At 35.1% G+C, this 21,235-nt stretch overlaps 3 protein-coding genes across 3 annotated transcripts; 2 read left to right on the forward strand and 1 right to left on the reverse strand.

The window, feature by feature from the left end:
- Nucleotides 1-527: 527 nt before the first annotated feature.
- Nucleotides 528-1,145, reverse strand: PG986_012359 (NADH dehydrogenase (ubiquinone) 1 beta subcomplex 9; the record flags this gene model as incomplete). The annotated part of the gene is made up of 5 exons (XM_066848581.1): nucleotides 528-550; nucleotides 606-647; nucleotides 719-797; nucleotides 921-1,053; nucleotides 1,123-1,145. 5 exons carry the CDS (start codon nucleotides 1,143-1,145, stop codon nucleotides 528-530), a joined length of 300 nt encoding a protein of 99 aa, XP_066695277.1.
- A 1,114-nt stretch (nucleotides 1,146-2,259) lies between these two features.
- On the forward strand, nucleotides 2,260-2,859 carry PG986_012360 (Bckgd2; the record flags this gene model as incomplete). Its single annotated transcript, XM_066848582.1, has 2 exons — nucleotides 2,260-2,502; nucleotides 2,584-2,859. 2 exons carry the CDS (start codon nucleotides 2,260-2,262, stop codon nucleotides 2,857-2,859), a joined length of 519 nt encoding a protein of 172 aa, XP_066695278.1.
- A 146-nt stretch (nucleotides 2,860-3,005) lies between these two features.
- On the forward strand, nucleotides 3,006-3,754 carry PG986_012361 (2-oxoglutarate dehydrogenase E2 component (dihydrolipoamide succinyltransferase); the record flags this gene model as incomplete). Its single annotated transcript, XM_066848583.1, has 2 exons — nucleotides 3,006-3,392; nucleotides 3,458-3,754. The coding sequence occupies 2 exons, from the start codon at nucleotides 3,006-3,008 to the stop codon at nucleotides 3,752-3,754; spliced, it is 684 nt and encodes a 227-aa protein (XP_066695279.1).
- Nucleotides 3,755-21,235: the final 17,481 nt, after the last annotated feature.

Genomic DNA, 21,235 nt, shown 5'->3' on the forward strand with positions numbered 1-21,235 from the left:
CTTTTCATGAACAACGGGGTCACGGCAGGTCAAGGTTTGCTTTTTATGCGAATGGGTTGTACATTACAGACATAATCCGTCTGGGAAACGTCCATTAGGGATATGGACATGAAATGAGAACTTTCTGAACAAACACTTTTCAATATCCTCCTGCTGTGCCAGTGACTTGTCTTGCATCCTGATCTTACATCCATGATTTGAACGCTCTCTAGCTTCGCCGGCAAATTGCTCACTTTCTCCGCAATCCGTCACCTTGCTATCGGAGGTCTCGTCCTCTTGTTCAGCCATGTTGGCTTGTGTCATCTGGCTTCCTCACGACCTTGGAACGACACTTCGCTGCAGCGTCGTGCTATGGCGGAATTCCGACGTAGAGCAACTCGATATAATAGAGCGCCATGGTCACGTTAGCGAAGGAAGTCGAGGGCGCCGGAGACGTTGCTTGCAACCTTTGGTGATATCTATGCGCAGTTTACAGGGTCTATGTACAGTTTGCTGCCTCCTATGCTTTTGGCATCCATTGCAATCGATCAAAACTTCAAGTCGGGCGGGGCTAGGGAAAGAAGACATTAGTTGACTTGCTCACACGGGTAGGGATTGATACTTACGAGCTGTAGAGTGTACAGGTACGTTTCGCTCGTACTTGGAACCTGCGTGTATCCTGTTAGCATAGCATTCCTCTAGGCCGCTTGTTTTCGGCGCATATAGAATCTGAGCATACCTCCTGGGGCGGTGGGAGGAGTGTACGGATCAGGGTGCTTCCACTCCTGCAGCAGTTTCTCCGTCTCGGTGAGTAACGCCTGTCGATGCACCGGGTGTTCAGTCAGCTCTGCATTGTCTCCGGCTTGGCTGCCACAAGGGCCGGCCCAAGCAAAGTCCCAATGACTTGAGACCAGCGATGGGGTGGGATGGGAGTGGCGTACCCTTTGTTTCCGGGGATCTGTGACGTTGCGGTTTGCCTCAAAGAGCGATCGGATGTAGAGGGCTTGCCCTCGCCACAAGTGCCGGTGGACGGCCCAGTCGAGCGACAGCTTCAGAGAGCGTCGGTAGAGCGACCTGTGGACACAATGCTTGGTCAGGAGCTTTTTCACATGTGAACACTCGATGTACGGCAATTGAGCTCACAGTGCGGCCTGTCTTGTCGACATGTTGAGCCAAGTAAAAAGTGTGAAGAGCCCTTTTGCTGCCTCCCGATGCGATACCAGCTCGGACTGGACGACGCGTCGTTTCTCTGACGAGGAATTGGCGCTCGATTGAACCTTGCCTGGTTCAGCGACGAGCTCGGCAGTTCCGGAGGGGAGTGGAGAGTGTAGATGCTGGTGGTGGTCGCGGACAATCGGACTCGCGATGATTTGGCTGGCGGCTTGGGGATGGATTCACAATGTTGCAAGCTCGAGGTGGGCTTGAGCCAATTGAAAGTTGGATGCCTGAGGCAACGCAGCGAGCAGCAGAGCAGACAAAGGTAGAGGGCGGACAGGGAGCTTGGACTGATTTGTTCCCGCGCAGGTTGATTGGCCAGCCTCGGGCTCTGGGTCCGCTCCGTTACTGGACCTGAGGTGCTGGGCTGGCGGTCGGGTACCTTGCCCAGGCGGCCATGTACCTTTCTGAGCGCGGGCACTGACGCTGCCCACCGTCCACCGTTTTGAACCGTAAGGGCCTGCCTGGCTGCCAGCCTGCAGTAACGCTCGGCGACGCTGGCAGGGTGGGCATCAGCTGGCACGCTGGCACGCTGGCACGCTGGCAAAAGCTGGGTCCAATCTCCAGCCTTTCCTTTCCATGCCTGGGTGCTAACCTTAGCACTTGCTGCTCCTCCGTCCGGCATGGGCGGGTGAAATCGGTACGTCACTCGCTCCTGGGGTTGCCGGCTAATGAGTTCGCAGCTGTGCTTTTCCTTGCCTATTTTTTTTCCTGCCTACCTCTCGCAGCTGGTAGCAAGGACAAATAGCAGCCAAGCTCCCCTGCTCGGCCCCCTGTCGGAAACACGGGTGTTGCAGTGGCAGCTTTTTTTAGAGCTTCTCCAATTCGAACTTATCCAACCGCTTTTGCTTGTTTCTTGCGTCAATAAATCTCTCTCTCTCTCTTCACTATATCCTAAACTCGCTTCCCGAGTGACTCTTTTGCACACTCAACTGTGTCGGTTCATTTTTAGATATACTCTGCTCCCTGCTTCCTTTGCGACAGGCCAGAGTCCTTCTTTCCCTCGGTTATTCAAAAGGAAAATCAAAAAAAAACCTTCCCCGTCACGACGACAAGTCCATCATCATGTTTTCTCGAAGGCTACTCACCGCGGCGCGCGTTGCGCAATTACGACGCCCCATGCAGCAGCCCCTGCGAGGTGTTCCCTTGCCCACCATGATGAACCAAGTGCGCACCTACGCCGATACTCTCGTCAAAGTCCCTCAGATGGCCGAGTCCATCTCCGAGGGTACCTTGAAGCAGTGGAACAAGCAGATTGGCGACTACGTGGAGGCGGACGAGGAGATTGCGACCATTGAGACAGACAAGGCAAGCATGCACCCGCCTGGCATGCCGCGCTAGGCCGCACTGGTCTCCCGGCTATGACGTTTGCTAACAAGCGCCCTCCAGATCGACGTTGCCGTCAATGCGCCCGAGGCCGGTGTTATCAAGGAGCTCATGGCCAATGAGGAAGATACCGTCACCGTCGGCCAGGAGATTGCCAAGATCGAGGCCGGCGCTGCCCCGGAGGGTGGCAACAAGAGCGAGTCCAAAGAGGCCCCCAAGGAGGAGACCGCGTCCACCGATGCCAAACCCGCCGAGCCCAAGGAGGAGAACAAGCCCGAGCCTTCGAAACCCGCGCCCCCGCCAGAGCCCAAGAAGGAGAAGGAGACTCCTCCCCCCTAAGCAGCCCTCGCAACCTGCCAAGGATTCTTCCAGCGCCGGCCCCACCCTGGGCAGCCGCGAAGAGCGCCGAGTATGTGCAATCCCCGACTCTTGGTGAAGTGGTTTCGACCTAGTACTCTAACCAGCTATAACCACTGTAGGTCAAGATGAACCGCATGCGTCTCCGGATCGCCGAGCGTCTCAAGCAGTCTCAGAACACTGCCGCGTCGCTCACTACCTTCAACGAGGTCGACATGTCTTCCTTGATGGAGTTCCGAAAGCTCTACAAGGACGAGATCCTGAAGAAGCAGGGCGTCAAGCTGGGTTTCATGAGCGCATTCGCCCGTGCCTGCGTCCTGGCCATGCGCGATATCCCCGTCATCAACGCTTCCATCGAGGGTGAGAACGGCGGTGACACCATCGTCTACCGAGACTACGTCGATCTCAGCGTTGCGGTCGCCACGGAGAAGGGCCTGGTCACGCCCGTGGTGCGCAACGTTGAGGGCATGGACATGGTCAACATTGAGAAGTCCATTGCCGACCTTGGCAAGAAGGTGCGCATTTCTACAACCATGGTCCCTCTTCGCCTAGACAGTCAGCTAACCAAGCCTCCTAACAGGCACGTGACAACAAGCTCACGATTGAGGATATGGCTGGTGGGACCTTCACCATCAGCAACGGTGGCGTTTTCGGGTCGCTGATGGGCACGCCCATCATCAACCTTCCCCAGACCGCGGTGCTGGGTCTCCACGCCATCAAGGACAAGCCAGTGGCCATCAACGGCAAGATTGAGATCCGACCGATGATGTATCTGGCTCTCACCTATGACCACCGCCTGCTCGACGGACGGGAAGCCGTTCAGTTCCTGGTCAAGATCAAGGAGTACATTGAGGACCCGAGACGGATGCTGTTGTAAATGAGGATAGCGTGCGTAATGGCCTAATTTCAGTGCAGGAGTAATAAAGCGTTGGCATGCATTCTTGGGCGGGTGGAAAGGCTTTGTCTATAGTGTACAATACAGATGTTTGCATCAATGGCGCAATAATTAGACGCGGACGGTCCCCCCCATTCGGTCGAACTTGTAGCTGATGTGTGTCGGTTTGTACGTCGTAAAGACCTTGGCGAATTGACTATTGTAGCTGGTATATGCGAGACTTTAATGCATACAGTTCCCTGCACATAATCAACGGCGGCTTAATGAAGTCAGGCGGAAGTAGAGCGAGTGGAGTGCAAGTGGATAGATAGATATGTGATGGAGTCACATGATCGGAATTATGGTTGACCGGTGGCGAGGCTCTGCTCTCAGCCTTGTCTGTATAGGGATTATCAGATAAGGTGGTTAGCACTGTTGGATGGAAGTAGCGGTGTATTGCCCGCTCTTGCCGATAAATAGCCGAACTGGCTCTATAGGTATAAATTTATACCAGAATAACTAGACTAGACTAGATACGTATAAACTATAAAAATATATAATTTTACGCGTTTAATAATTAAGAGTTTTATATATTTAAAAGAGCGATTTAACGTATAATAAACGTATTTTATCGAAATACATTATTATTTACTTTTATTTATTATAATTAACGTAATATTGAATTATTATATTTACCCTTATTATTATTAAAGCTTAATTAAGCGCTTTTAAGTATTAAAAGGCTTAAAACCGCGGCTTTTAAGCTTTAATTACCTCTTTAAATATATAAAAAGAAGTTTAAAGATTTAATCGATAAATTAAACGCTTTAAAAAGCTTATAAAGAATAACTATAAACGTTTTATAATTATTGAAATAAACTTTTTTAATATATTTACTCGGTAATAAGTTTTTCTTTAACCGGAGGTTCGTTATAATTAGAATATACTATTTAATAATATTAAATTAACGGATTTTAATAACGAGCTCGCGATTTATTAAGAAAATAATCGTATATATAAACGATAATAACGCGGTATTTAAGAATTTACGAGGTTTATTAACGACACGGTTAACGAAACTTACCGATTTACTTATTATTTTTTCGATTAATTACTTATAATTTAATATCGTAACTTTAATATTATCGAAGTATTTAAATTAAAAACTATTTTCGTTTAAGCTAAAATTATTTATTAAATAGTTAACGTGGTTTATTACTACGCGACGTATATTACTTAGCGACGCACCTTAATTTAATTTTAATATAATTAAACTTTAACGCGTAATACCTTTATAAAGTAATATAATACGTTGGCCTATACGCTGGTTAGTGTAGAGACCCCACACTAGCCCCACCACCTTGTTATTAAAACCGATCTGCCGTATCGGCCTTAGCTCGATTTTCTTTTTCCTTTCCTTTTCGTCGTAAATTCTATTTATTTTAAGACTTATTTATAGCCTCGCCTTATAAAGACTTAATTACGTGACTATTTACAACCGCCCTTTTTATTATTTAATAATACGATATTTTACTTAATTATTCGAATTAATTAATGTTATTTTCGCCGCCGTATAATAAAGAGTAAATATTAATTAATTAACGCTAAACTTTTTAATACTCGACGACTTATTTTAATATAAACGCGCTATAGCGCGTAACGAGAACGACCGCGCTTTTTAAGCGGAGATTAAGCGATATATACGTTTTAATTAAAGCGTTTTCGTAAAGCTTATTAATAGACTTAAGGAATTCGATAAGAGATTAACTCGCTTTTTCCGCCGATCCTTAAATTAATATAGCTTATTAGTTAACTTAAAGGTCGAAGAAATATAAACCGCTTAAAATAACCTTAATAACGTAAGAAACGAACAAGGTTTTTATACCTTCGCTAATTTCGAACGATTATAAAAAAAGGCCTAGTTTTTATAATATAATATTATAATCGACGATTTAAACGGCGACGACTTTTAAGCTCGATTAAACGCTTTATTTAATCGATACACCCGCGACGATAATAAAGCTGTTTTTTTTTACCTTGTAAACTAAGATTAAAAAAGCTAAATAGTTTTTTAAAAGCGGACTTATTACTTTTAATGAATTTAAAAAAATATATAATAACTTAAACGAGCTATTTTTAAAAATACGCTTTATATTTTTATTAAGTTATGCCTATACGGTATAAATATTTAACCTTTACGTTAAAGCTCGCCGGGTAAGCTCTTAGTTAAAATTAACCGCTATTTAAGTTAAATATTTAATTTCGCTCCTTTTTTTCGATTATTACGATGTTTATAAAAGCGAGAACTTAATAAAAGAGTAGTTTAAAATTAACGGATTAAACGGTGAATTCGATTCGTTAAAAATTATTTTAAAAAAGTTAATTAAGGTTTATAATAATAATAATAAGAGTTAATTTATCGTTTAATTCGAGGCCTAAGCTTTATATAAACGTTAGGGCTATACTAGCCGTTATAATACACTAATACGGCGCTTTAATAAGCTTATTTCGGCACTCACCGCGGTATTCGTCCCCTTAAGCTTTAATACCTTTTTACCGGCTTTTACCGCCTTAAAATTACCGTATAAGCTTTTATACGCGCCGCCGCGTTTTTTACTACACTTACTATTTATTATTACGTATTTATTTACTTACGAGCAGGGAAAGTATAATAAAGGACTTAATAACGGTATAGGGTAATTACGGAAACAATTTTAGGGTAAGTAATAATCGATATAATAATGTTTTCGCTTTTAATAACGGGTTGTATTAAATGCCTTTTTTAAAGCTATTATTATTTAATAATAACGATTAAAATTAACTGAATAAGTAATATTCCGGTATTAAACGCACTAAAAAAGGTGCGTAAGTACCGGAAAAAGTGCTATAATATCGAAAATAGCTTTAATAATATATTAATATATAAAAATTTACCGATACGCTGCCGATAATAATTAAATAGCGTTCCCCTAACGTTTCCTTCCCGATTACGAAGCTATTCTAGCCCCGAGAAACGTTTACCGTTATTAATAACCCCCTCGACGCCGAAACGTTCCCCGATTAATTCGAACGAATATATATTATTATATAATAATTACTAGGTAGGTTACAGGGTAACTATCGAACGTAGTAAAATAGTTATTGGGTAGATTATAAAATAATTATTGAGCGTAATAAGGTAATTACCGGGTAAATCGTAAAATAATTACTAAGTAATTAATAATTATAAAGTAGCGTTCACGCGTTTATAAGGTAGTTTTTTAGCCGTGTATATATAGCTATATAGTAATAGTAATTAATTAAACTTAAAAGGTTTATTATTTACCGCGGGAAGCCGTGAAAAGGCCGGTGTTTAAGGCTTTTTCCGGGCTTTTAAAAAGGCTTTTTTAAAGGCTTTTTTAAGGGCGATTCGTTTTTTACGGCCTTTTAAGTAAAGCGTTTTAATAGGCCCGTTTATAGTATAAAAATAGCGGCGGTTTTAACTCGTCGTGATTCTTAGATTTTTTTTATACTAGTAAAAGGTTTAAAGCCCTTTTAGCCGGAGCCGGTAAAGGCTTAGATTTTTTTCATAACTAGTTATATTTTTTATAGTATAATAATATATGCCGGACCGTTTAATAGTCGCCGTAATCGTAAAATAGCGAGTCGGTTCTAAGGCGCCGAATAGATTAAAAGTAGTCTTTAAAGCTTATTTTACCGGTCCGTATTTAAAATATAATAGCCGCCACAGCGCGTTTTAAGCTTAAGTACTTAGAGAGCGTAGCCTTTTCGAGTCGAGAGAGCTAATAGTATAAAGCTTTTCCGTAAGGTATACTTTTTTATTCGTCGGTTTAACGTTATTTAATAGTTTTTTTAATTAATATACGCTAAATAGTTATTATAATAAAAAAGGCTTAGTTAGTAATAAGTCGTTTCGAGCCCTTAGGTGTATATTAGGTCCTAGCCCTAAGCGTATACTATGCCCTGGAAAGCCGCTGTGGCACTGGCCGGGCTACTATAGCTCCGGTGGCTACTAATGCGGCCAGCGCCGCGGCAGCTTCTGCTGTCTCCTAGGTGAGGTCCAGGGTGGGCTCTAGGGTAGGCTCTAAGGTAGTTGTCGAGGGCTAATCTAAGGTAACGGCCGAAGGCAGGTCTAGGGTAGCGGCTAAAAGAAGGTCTAGGGTAGCGGCCCGAGGCAGGTCTAAGGTAACTACCGGCGCCGCTTTTACCGATGCGGCCGGGGTTAATAATAAAGGGCTGCGTGGTGCGAAGCTAGCAGCGGTATATAAGGCTTTATTTTTAATAACCGCGGCGGCTTTAACGAGTGTTTCGACGGCTGCCTTCGCGAGCTTATCGGTTTTTTTATTGCTTAAAACCTTTATATAAGCTAGAATTTAATAAATATTAACGTTAATACCTTATTATTATAAAATAATAAATTATACCGAGATTTACTATAATAACTATTAACCGGACTAGCGTTAAGGTTAAGCCGATAATGCGATAACGGCTTAATTATTAATAAAAACGTCGATCCGCGTAAACCGTTTATTTCGTAGTTTTAAAGTGTAGCCTAAGGATATATAAATACTTTTTAACTCTGCTAAGTATACCGTAAACTGCGTTACAGTGCTTATATAAACCGTTTCCTCGTACGAGAGCTTAAAAGTGCGCTATACCGGTGCGTAGGTCGCCGCTCCGACCCCGCTATTATACTCATTTTTATTCGTATAAAAGATTAACGATTTAAAACCGAAAGCCTTTATAATATAATCGTAATATATTTTTTTTCTTTTTCTCCCTTTTTTATCACCGTTATAATTCGTTTTTACTAAGGTAAAATTATAAAAGAATAAATAATTTTTAAAGAAAGTTAAGTTTTATAGTATTATTAGTGGTGCTTAATAAGCCTCGTTAAAAGAGATCTTTAATAGGCTTTATATACTATATCCTTTATAGAGGTGCCGTAATTAGTCGTTAAGAGGTTTATTTAAAGCCGAAGGTAGGCTATATAATTAATTTAAAGGAGCTGTTATTTAATCGATAAAATATATATCTCGGCGGTTATCGTTAATAATACGGTGATTTTAAAGCTATTAGTAACTACTTATAAAGTTTCTTATTATAGCCTTTGTAGCGCCGTAAAATACTATTTCGTTAAGCCTTTCTTTAAAGCCTTAACGTAAAGCTAGTACTATATCGTACTGTAATACGTAATTTACGGCATTATTATAGCTTAGTATAGCTGCCGTAGCTATAAGGTACCGTTTTTTTAGTAGGCTCCGGAGATAGCCTTAAAAGCTTAAATAGACTTTTAAACTTTAATAATAATTTCCTAGATATAATAGTGCTAAAGGAGGCTTAGATTAAATTAAACCCCTAAGTAGCGTAGCTTATCGGCCGGCTTAATAAGCTTAAACTCGAGGAGTTAAATATATTCGGTTAATAAAGTACCGTTAAGGCTCTTAGCGGCCTAATTAAGTATACTAACCTTTATAAATAATATTATAAATGCTACGTTTTTATTGGGTGCATTTAGAGCTTAAGCTTTTTTTAATACGAAAATATATTAGCTTATATTTTTATAGGGTAAAAACGTAGCCGTACTTCGTCGCTTAGTTTACGGCTTTATTATATACTCTTTTTAATACCTTATAATTTTTTACGGCACTACGGCTAACGATTAAAATACTAATATCGTCGACTTAAACAATAATAATTACTTTAAAGCTACCTTATAAGGTTACCCGAGAGCCGGCGTTATTATCGGTATTAATACCCTACTTTAATAAGGTATTTACTTTTAAAACAGCCTTTAAAACAGCCTTTATAATAATTACCGTGCCAGCGTTTATAATATACACCGTAATAATACTTTCTTTTAAAATTTTATCGAAAAAGTTTATATTATAAAAAAACTATAGTAATAATAATAATAACGACCTTTATAAAATACCGTAATTTTAAGTAATTTAGCTTAATTCATTTTTTAATAGTTTAAACTTCGTACGGCGGTCCTTAAACTAATTATTAATCCAGAGAATAATAAAGGCTAAAAAGCCTCGACGAGCTAAGTAATCGGTGAGTTTATCGTGATTAACGTTATCGAAAGCCTTTAAAGCGTTTAATATAAATAATATAATTACTAAATACTCCTTTAAATCGATTAATCTATAGGTTTCGTGGATACGTTTTAAAAAAACGTAAATAATATACTTAATAGACCGAGTTTTTCGAGCGCCGATATAATTTTATAAGAATAAGTAAAACTACTCTACGTAATAATTAATACGCTTTGTAATACAAAATTTTAAAGCCTTACTAATAGTTTTTAAAAGGGTAATAAACTAAAAAGCTTTAATTATATTATAATCGTCCTTTCTAGGCTTTTTAAGGATTATTATAATAAACTTTTTATAAAGGTAAATACCCTTAAAAAGGTAGTAATTAAAAAGAGGGTGTAAAAAAGAGTAAAAAAAGGTTTAGTGAGATACGAAGGATATAGTTAAAGATTTTTAAAAATCTAAGAGCTTTATACGGCCGTAGCTTAAAAATAGCCTATTATATTTCGTTTTTAATGAATAACGGGCAGGGGATTTTAATATTAAAGGTTAACTTCGGGCTAAAGGTGTTAGGGGTTTTTAACAATGCCGGAAAAAAGGAGGTGTTAAAAGCTGCCACTTTTTTTTCGAAAGAGGTCTACCCGTTAATAATAGGTATAACGTTTTATTATATTACCCCTTAGCCCCGAGCCCTAGTTATTTTTACTAGGTTTTATAAGCCTTTAAATCCTTTTAAATAAGTCTTTATCACCTTCTCTTACTAGGTTTTCGTTAAAGCTTTCCGTACCGCCGTACTCTTTTAGTTTTATATTTTTCGGTATACTTCTTAGTTTTTCGGGGTTAGGGTACGTTATTAAACTTTTCGTAACTTTTTAATCTTTATATACTTTATTTTATACTCTTTTATAAAACCTAGTAAGTAGCGTATAATAGCGTCTACTATAAGTACGGTGTTTTTTATAGTATTATTTAAAGCTTATTTAATAGACCGAAGTGTATTAATTACGTCCTCGTCGGTTAGCTTACTTTATAATATAGGGAGCCTCTCCTTTAGTTTAATTAGAAATATATTTATAAGGGTATTCTTTAAAGCTTTCGAGGGGGCTTAGGGGGCTATTAATAGTTATAATTAAAGTATAATATATATAAACTAATAGTCCGAGTTATAATATACCTCGTTAACGCGCTTATATTTTAAAAGCTTATTAATAGTCGCTATATTATAAATAATTAAATTAATAAAGGAGGTTAACTAGTTTATAGCCCGAATAATCGTCCCCGGTAGTAATACTATTTTTAAGGCTTTAGTCCCTAAAAACTCCCTAAAATACAGCAACGCTTCGTAAGCCGAGCCTTTATTACCTAAGTTTTAAGCCGATTATTTAAAGCCCTTTATATTAAAATCCCCGACGATAAAGTGTTCCGCTTCAGGGTAATTTACCCTATAGCGGCGAAAAATAGTGGCTAGCTCTTAAAGGATATAAATTACAGGCTTATTTTCTTTAAAGCTATTATAAACGTTATAAATATAAAAAGTAATAGTAATAAGGGGCCCGTTAAATACGGGGTTAATAAAGTTAAGTGTTAAGGGGATGTCGTAAATAATAGTTATCGTAGCTATATTTCGAGTATAATTAATAAAAAAAATACGAGACTAATCGAATTATTTATTAATATAAAAAGCTACTTTAAGCCTTAAAAGTCCGAGATTAAGTAGTTAAAATATAAAAATAAAGGCCTAGAAATTATAAAAGTTATACTCTTAGCGATTAAACTAAGGCTTTTAAGCGGCGATAATATCGTAGTTTAAAACCTTTAAATTTTAAAAGAATAAGGATATTATTTTCTCCTTAGATTTCTATATATTATATTATAAAATATATAAAGAGAATATATCACTTATTATGTGTTATAATAAATATTAAAAGTAATATATAAGATATTCTCCGAGTTAAGCTCCGTATAGTCCGGGCGTTACCCTTTAAGGCGCCGTTTTAACGGGATAGGCTTAGTAATACTAGTCGTAGCGTTAAGCTTATAAGGGGTGGTGTAATAAATAATAATATCGTTATTCGGCTTAGTCGGTGTCTGAAAGGCTTGGCTAGGGGCCTTTTTCCGCTTTTTTTTAAGGGCTCCCTCTGTGAGGTTTATTATAGGGGCCTCGGTAGAGAGCTCGTCGTCTAGGTTCGCATTAGCCCGTGGCCGTATTTTAACCTTAATCTCTTTCGCCGCTCTTAGGTAGGTTTTTTTTCCGGTGGCAGCTTATTTATAGAAATTAAGGTCGATATTATTCGTATTTAGTTAAATAACTAGGGGAATTATAAAGGTTAAAAGGCTTTTTATAGGTTTTCCCGGTATTACTAGCTTTATAATTACGCTATAAGATATTAAAAAAGGCTTAAGGTAAGTATTATTAGTTAAGCTATTTAAAAAAGCGTTAAGGGCGTTAATCGAGTATAGAAAAATAATCGAGTTTAAGGTAAATTCCCGGGTAAGCTTTAAAATAAGCTTTAAAGCAATAGTAATTATATAAACCGGTGTTAACGCCGGCGTAATTAATAATAACGGTTTTTTAAGGGCTATTAATAGTGGTGAGAGAGGCTTAGCAGGGGCTTATAGCGGGGGTAGCCCCTACGTTTTAATAGTATTAATAAGGGTGGCGGAGGTGGCTGGTACCGGCACTAATACTAGTGCTAGTGTTAATATTAACGTTATTATTAACGTTAATATTAATATAAGTATTATCACTAGCGTTTTAATAGTAAATTAGTAAGTAGTCTTATTTTTTAAAGCCTTTACAACCCTTTAGCGCTCCCGTTTCTAATATTCGCATTAAAAACTTTAATTATTATATTAATTACGGTAATTAATATATTTCGAGACGCTACGAAAAAAAGCGGACGGGGTATTTTTTCGTATCGTAAAAGTTTAAATAAAAGCTATAAATATTATAAATAATAGCGCACTAAATAATAATATAACCGTATTTTTAATATTGAAAGCACTGCTTAATTCTATAGTTTTTATCGTAGCGTTTAATACTATAAATCTCGTTAAACTATAAACATTCTACGTAAATTAATCGATTCGCGGACTTAGGGCGACTAAATTCGACGACGATAGAGCTTATAAGCTTAATAGCCCCTTCCTTTATTAATTAACTTATGTAAATAATTTTATCTAGCGGGAGAATCTCGGCGTTTAAGGTTTATAATTATACGGTTATCTCGGAGGCTTTAAAAAAGTTAAAAAAAGCCGAAGAAATATTATAAATAATTACCCCGTATATTAAGATAACTACGGCCGCTTTATTTCTTATGTATTTCTCTTATTAATCGGTATACTCGATTAATAGTTTAATTTAAACTATAAAGGTAATATATACCTAGATATCCTCGAACTTAAAAAATACGGCGCTATTTATTTAAATACCGCTATACGGTTTTAAAGGTGCCGGCCTTTTCGGGGGCTATTAAGGGCTTTTACTATTTCGACGTCCTTTAAATCCTTTAAAAATATAAAGGGTTTAATAACTATATAAATAATAACGCTATTAATATAATTAATAAAAGCCCTAAGGTTTTTAATTAGTATACCTTATAGCTAGGATTTAATAGCTTTCCCGTCGTTTTTAAAAGATATATAAAGCTTAATAATAATTTCCCTCTTAGTCGTTTTCGTAATATATTCTCGGTAAGTGACACCCGTGGCCGAGACTTAAATACGGACCGTTTTAATAGCCGGAAAAGGCTCTACCCTTCGGGCTACCGCCGCTTATATACGGTTACCCTATACCGGGTTACTTTATAAATTATTTTATAGGTTACCCGGTAACGGGTTACCCTATAATTAATTTAAAACCGTCGTAACGGCAGTTTCGACGGCTTTCGTAAAGCTCGCGATTTATTTAGCCTAGTATTTTTAAGCGGCGGCGATTTTATTTAAATAGGTTTTTTAAGTTTAAACCCCGGATTTGCGAGAAAACTTTTTTAAAAACGTTTAAATAAAGGCGAAAAAGAACTGTAAACGGTTTAACGGTACGCTTACGGGGTTATTGCTTCGTTACCGGCTTTTAATAATTTATTACAAGGTAGTAAATTTTTTTATAAAAGTATAAGTATATACCGATATACTATTTACGGTTTTATTTAAATTCGGCCACTATTAAGGCTTTTTAAAAATTATAATAAACCGCGAGAAACGCTAAGAAATAGACTTTCAACTATTAACGGCTACGCCGGCGCCGTATCGAACTTAACGTAGGCTCGGAGCGTAACGGGAAGCTAAATAGCTTAATAACCGGATTTATAGGCTCGTAGAGGCCGGAATAGAAGAGTTATTTTCAAAAATTTTGTTTTAACTTTAGTTATTGTTTTTTTCTAAGGCTTATAATAAAGCCGTTATTACCCGGGAATAGGTAAAGGTAATTATAAACGATTTAATTATTAACTTTATAAAGGTTAATATCGAGTCGACGAACTAATTAAAGTAATTATATAACGTTTAAGCCGCCGTTATTTAACTGATTATAAATAAACGTAATGGTACTTTTTTTATAATTATTAACGATAAAAGTATTCGTTATAAGAAAAATTATAAGGTTAAGGTTAACGATTTTTATAGCGATAAAAATAAGGATAAAGTTTTTTTCGAGGTCTAGTTTTATTAAGTTAAGGATATCGGAAAAAAATGGTCGGCATTTTTAATTCGTATAATTAAGTGTTTAGCGTTATTTATAACTACGTAAAAAGCGATACTATTCGTAAACTCTTACCTTTCCTCCGAGATTATTACCCTAATCGTATTACTATTATTAACGAGCTCTTCGATTATTTTTAAGAGCGATATTTCGACTATACCTCTCGTAAGAAGGTAAAAAAAATACGATTAGTTAAAAATAACTTTTTTAACCGGTTATTAAAAGTTTTTTTCCGATTTCGTTAAATTAGCCGGAGAGAAAAAACTCCCCCGTACTTTTTAAAAGGAGAGTTTCTACGATAAACTTATGCTTCGCATTATAATTATTACCGTTATAATATATTTCGACGAAATTATCGACTTTAACGCTTACACTAAACACTATAAATAAATAGTTTAAAGCTTTATAAACGCAGACGAGAAAAAAAGCGATCCGATAAGCCTTTCTTTTCGTAAACGAGTAAAAATAATTCTTATAATAGGAACGATAAAGCTAATACTTTTAAAACCCTTGTCTTTACTAAGCTTACCCCGTAGGTAGGTATTTTTTCGATTAAGACTTACCCTCTTCTTATTACCGTTAAAAAGACTTAAAAGCTAGTAAAAAAAAGATAATGTTTTAATTATTACTAGACTAACTATTAAAAAACTAACTACCCCTTAAAATAGTATAATACCGAAAAACGTAAGCTTACCGACATTAACGAGATTTATTAAAAGTACGGAGGAGCGTTACTTAACCTCTTCTTTAATAACCGTAAACTTAATTAAGCCCTCGCTAAGCCGGAGGGATTAAAAAATTAATTCTAAGGAATAAAGATTTTCTCTTAAGATAAATATTAATTACCGTTAAAAATAATTTAATAACGATACTATTCGATTTTTTATAGAAACTAATTAAAGGACTTTTTTTAATTTTTAAATATATTATAAGTAATAATAAATTATTATTATTTACTATCGTAGTATTTATTAATACGGGAGTATCCGGTTATTTATTTATAAGCGTAAACTTTACGGGTAAAGTAATTAGATAATTAAATACGAAACGAGTAATCGCTTTTTAACCTTATAAGATTAAGGGTTTTAACGGTAAACTTTTTTAACTCTTTAACGTAGTAGTGTTTATTAACCTACGAATTTATTATTAAAATATCGGGCTGATCCTTTTCGTAATAATTAATATAGAATATAACCTTATTATCGGACGGAAGCGGTTCGAGGAATACGACGTCGTTATCCGCTCGAGGACTCGCTACTTAAATTATTTTAATAATTAGAACTTTATTAAAAATACGGATATACCGGTAAACGAGGCAGGTATATTATTACGATATTCGAGCTATTAAAAAAATGCGGATGCTAGGAATAAGGCTTTAAAAGCTTAAATTAAAAAGGATAAACGGGAACGAGACGGCTAACTTTTTTAATTAAAAGCTTGCTTTGTGTAGGGGAAAAGTACGCGGTTATTTAGTATTCCTAGTCTTTTCGCTATAAAGGAAGAAATTTAAATCCCGAAAATCCGTCCGCGTATTATTTACCGGTTAAATAAAAGAGTAGTTAAAATATAGCGTAATTTTAACGATAAGTTATAGGAATTAGAGTAACTCGGTAATAATCGCGAACGGACGTTAAAACGTGCGCCCTATTACGATTAAGAGGATAAGCGCGAACCTTATCGCCTTGCCCGCGACGCTATAAGCTAGTACTGCTAACGAGCGCTTAATATAGTAATTTTAAACGCTTTAAGCTTTTATCGGAGTATAAAAAAGGATAACTTATATTAAATCTATAAAGTTACCCTTTATTAAATCGATAAGTTTATTTAAAAGAAAGAGATTTTTCGAAATAATTCCTTGCTTAAGGACGAAGATAAGCTACGCCGAAAGGTAGAAAAAATAATACTTAAAGTATATAAAAACTTTTATTATATATTTAGTAAGGTATAATCCGATAAATTAGTTAAACACCGCGGATTAATAAACTATAAAATCGAATTAACGGACGGTATAAAACTAAACGACCTAAGCTATAGCTTACTCTATAAAATATTCTTAAAAAGTTTACTATAACCCGAAAATATATTTCGGAAAACCTCTAAAAAGGCTTTATTATGTTGAGCGACGCCCTTTAGGCGGCTTTAGTATTTATAGCCTTTAAAAGTAACGGCGGACTTCGTTTTTACGTGGATTTCCGGAAATTAAACGCTATTACGCGAAAGGATCGATATTCGCTGCTATTAATTAAAGAAACCCTTAATAAAATAACTAAGGTAAGAATTTATACTAAAATTAATATTTAGCAGGCTTTTTATAAGGTTCGTTTAAAAGAGGAAGACGAAGATTTAACGATTTTTCGAACCCGTTACGAAGCGTATAAATATAAGGTCTTTTTATTCGGGTTAATTAACGAACTATTTACCTTTTAAAGGTTTATTAACGACTTATTACGGGAATACCTTAATAATTTTTACTATACTTATATTAATAATATCTTTATCTATTTTAAAAATCCTCTTTAATATAAGGAGTACGTGAGAAAGGTTCTCTAAAAATTATTAAACCCCGGCTTTTAGGCTAACCTTAGGAAATACGAATTTAATGTAATAAAAATTAAATACCTCGGTTTTATTATTAGGACCGATAGCGTTGCCGTGGACCTTAATAAGATTTCCGCGGTAAAGGATTAATTTCTACCGACGAATATAAAGGCGGTATAATCGTTTCTCGGATTCTATAATTTTTATCGTAAATTCGTTAAGGATTATAATAAAATCGTTAAACCGTTAATAACGTTAACGAAGTCGAATTAGTTATAAGTTTAAAAAATTAAATAGTAAGCTACTTTTAATAAATTAAAAAACGTCCTATTATAAACACTAGTTTTTTCGTATTTCGATTACGAGAAAGAGACGAAATTCGAAATCGACTCGTTCGATTATATTATTACTAGCGTTTTTTTTAAAAGTAGGATAATAGGGAATAATATTTAATCGGGTACTTTTCGAAATCCCTTTAAAGATTAAAGCTTAATTACACTATTTACGATAAAGAGTTACTCGTTATAATTCGAGGTTTATAATATTAACGCGTAAAGTTAATCGGGTTTTAATATTTTAAGCCGTTTATTATTACTACCGATTATTACGCGCTCGAATATTTCGGTATTAAATAATATTTTAATTCCCGATAAATCCGTTAGACCGAGATTTTAGCTTAGTATAACTTTATTATTATTTACCGGCCCGGAAAAGATAATATTATTGCGAACGCGTTATTTCGAAAGGCGGAGGAATTAAAAACCTTTAAGGCTAAGAAAGAGAGCGAAAAATATTAAGCTATTTTTAAGCGTTTAAGCCCGTTATTAGGATTTAGTTTTAAAGCCGCCGATATTGAAATTATATTACTAAAGGATGATATTCCGCTCCCCGATTTATTAGGGATATTTCTCTTAAATGCTTTACTTAACGCTAATTAATAATCGGAAAACTTCGAGGTTTTACGCGAGAAAACGTGTATAGGTTACGAGGATTTTATAATAACTAATAGATTATTATTTTATAAAAAAAACTGGCGGTTTTATTAAAGAATAACCTTTAAATAAAGATTATTAAGGATATTTATTACCGAATAACGACTACTTACCTAAGAATAGTTAAGATTAAAAAGCTAGTTTTTTAAAGCTATTAATAGTTAGGATTAATAAATAATTACGACATGTTCGTTATTAACTATATATATAAGCTAATTAAGATTTTACGTATAAAGATACTAAGGAAGCTTTAATTACTCCCGGTGCCTAATTAATCGTGGTAGGACGTGGTAATAAACTTTAAAGCTATAAACCCCTCGAATAAAAAAACGGGCTACGATATAATAATAACGATCGTTAACCGCTTAACGAAACGTAGTTAAACCTCCTTTTATAATAAAAACGTAGACGCGAAGAAGGCCGCCTAGTTTTATTATTAAGGGCCGTTTCGAGTGTTTAAATTATTATAAACCGTAGTTAGCGATAAGGGCACCTAGTTTACGGCTTTCTTTATAAAAGAGATTTACTAAATATTAAGTATTAAATAAATATTTACTTTCACGGTATATTATAATATAACCGGTTAAGTGAAAATTATAAATAAGTATATAAATTAACGGTTACGATTATTCTTAACCTATTATTAAAATAATTAAGTTAATACGTTACTCGTTTTAAATTACGTTTAAGCTACGATTTCGTATAATTCCCTTAGAGGAATATTCCCCTTCGAGGTAAAACGGGGTTTTAAGCCTTAAAGTTATTTCGATTAAAAAAAGAAAACTTAAAACTTAAAAAGGATTTCCTCTTAACGAAAAACTAAGTCGAACTTAAGCTTAATAAAATATATAAACTATTAAAAAAATACGTTAAAATCGCGCGGCGAGCGATATTAACCTTTTAAAAAAAATGAGGGAGTAAGTAAATAAATACCGAAAAAAACCGGATTTCGATGATGGCACTGTGTGAGGGGGTGACGTAGTCATATAAAGTGATAAAGAAGGAAAGAAGATCACTTAAGCTAGCTGTACGTAGAGCTAGTAATAAAGTGGCTAATAGTAAGGCTAGTGCAGCGTATAAACTATATTAGTAGGCTAATTAAGTAATCCCCTTAGTAGGGCTTATTAAATAGCCGGCGGCTCGGAAAAAGCTTACCGACCTCGATAAATCCTTTATTTAATCTTTTTTAACTAAATTATAGATTTAATATACGTAATAAAACTATGTATTTTTAATTAGTTTATAACGTAATTCTTTTTATATTATAATACGGTAATATTATAATATAAAATTATTATAATACGGTCATATTATAATATAAAATTATTATAATACGGTCATATTATAATATAAAATTATTATAATACGTCGTTTATCGCTATATATTAAGAATAATTTACTGGTTTTTTAGCAGCGGGTGCTTACGAGGCTTGCCGCGCTTACGTTTTAATTAAATTATAGCCTTAGGGATTTCTAAATTATTAATAGTTAAATTAATAAGTAATACGTTAACGGGGTTCTTATAAAAACGTTCTTTATTTCGTTTAATTAGTTAATTAACGGGCTAGGCGAGTAAAATATTAAAAAGGTTAATAACGTTATTAGCGATTACGTTAACGATAACGAAACGGTTACGAAAACGAAAACTTTTTCGTTTAGGTTTTTTAATAACTGGAATAAGCGAAAAAGATACGCGATCGGGCTAACTATTTTAAGGAGCGGGACGTTGTTTTTTAAGTTTTTCGTGACGAGGTTACTATAATTTAATAGGCCTTTTACTTTTTCGTGCCTAGTATTTTTTAATTAGCTTTTTAAAGCCGTTTAGAGTATTTTTTCGTTTTTAAGTATTTTAATAATAGGCGAAGCCTTTTTATTTAATAAGATATTCGTACTTATCTTTGGTTTTATTTCGTTTATAATTGAGAATAATTTTAATACCGTAACGTGGCAGTTTATTTTCCCGATCGGCTTCGATAGGACTTAGAGGAGGACTTTTTTTATTAAAAATGTTTTTATTATTCGGGGACGGTATTAGATGCTTAACGGAGATAACTAAGTGAACCTTAATGTGTTCGGGGAAATTAAGCTTATAGGCTAATTTACCGATGCGTTCGAGTACCTTAAATAGACTTAATCGTTATTATAAATACTTTTGAGAAAGGTTATTAAGTAGATAGTAGCCGTAATATAACTTTAAATAAACTTTATTATTAACGTTAAATTTAATAGTTTAATAATAAAGGTTGTAACGATACTTAATAGTAATAATTATATAATTTATAATAAAAAAAGCGTTTTTACGTATATACTCGCGTATATAATAGATTTTGGAGAGACTCTTTCCGGCAGCGTTAATATCGGTAATAATATTTAATGGACCGGGAATTTTAAAGTTAAAGATTTATTTATAGGGTGTAAAATTAATCGTACGCTAGTAGGCACTGTTTATATTTTATTAGAGCGAAAGAATAAGATTTAACTATTTTTTATTAGGGAATATAAACGTGTAAAAGCGAATATTAATCTCGATTTCTTAGTTTTTTCGTTTCGAAAGATTATCGGCTTAAGGATACTATACGGTTATAAGTAGTAAACGCGTGTTAAGTAATTTTTATATGCCTTTTTAAAAGTCGCTTATAAACTTAGAGTTTCGATTAAAAACGATGTTTCGTAGCACTTCTTAATTAGAGAGAAGAAGCTAAGTTTTAAAAACCTTTCTTTAATCCTTTACTATGTATTAAGTATTATTAGGAAAAAGTATTGTACGTTTAAAGGTTTAATACGATATAGTTATTATATAATCGTAGTAGTGATTATATTCCCTTTTTTTTAATTATTAAGGAGTTTTTTCGATATTTACTTAAGGGAGACTTAAGATAAAGTCGATCGTAATGTTACGTATTAGTAACGGATCCTTATTTTTAAAAGGTTAGTAGTCGCTAATTTTCGGTTAACGATTCATTATATTAAGTCGATATCCGGAGTAATAAACATAGTATTATTTTACTAATCGTTTTTTATTTTTAATAGCGAAACTTTTAAGTGCTTTTAATATTTTCTCGACTCTTTAATAATATCGATCGTTATAAGTTATTATTATAAACTTATAAATAAATTTATATAGCATATAAAGTTTTTATTAACTTAAAGGATTAATATTATAAAGTAAACTATCGCGGACTTCGAAAGGATAGCCGGAACGAGAGAAATTTTT

This window comes from Apiospora aurea (assembly GCF_038362705.1).
Source record: "Apiospora aurea strain CBS 24483 chromosome Unknown utg000008l_segment0_segment0, whole genome shotgun sequence".
NCBI classification, from domain to species: Eukaryota; Fungi; Ascomycota; class Sordariomycetes; order Amphisphaeriales; family Apiosporaceae; genus Apiospora; species Apiospora aurea.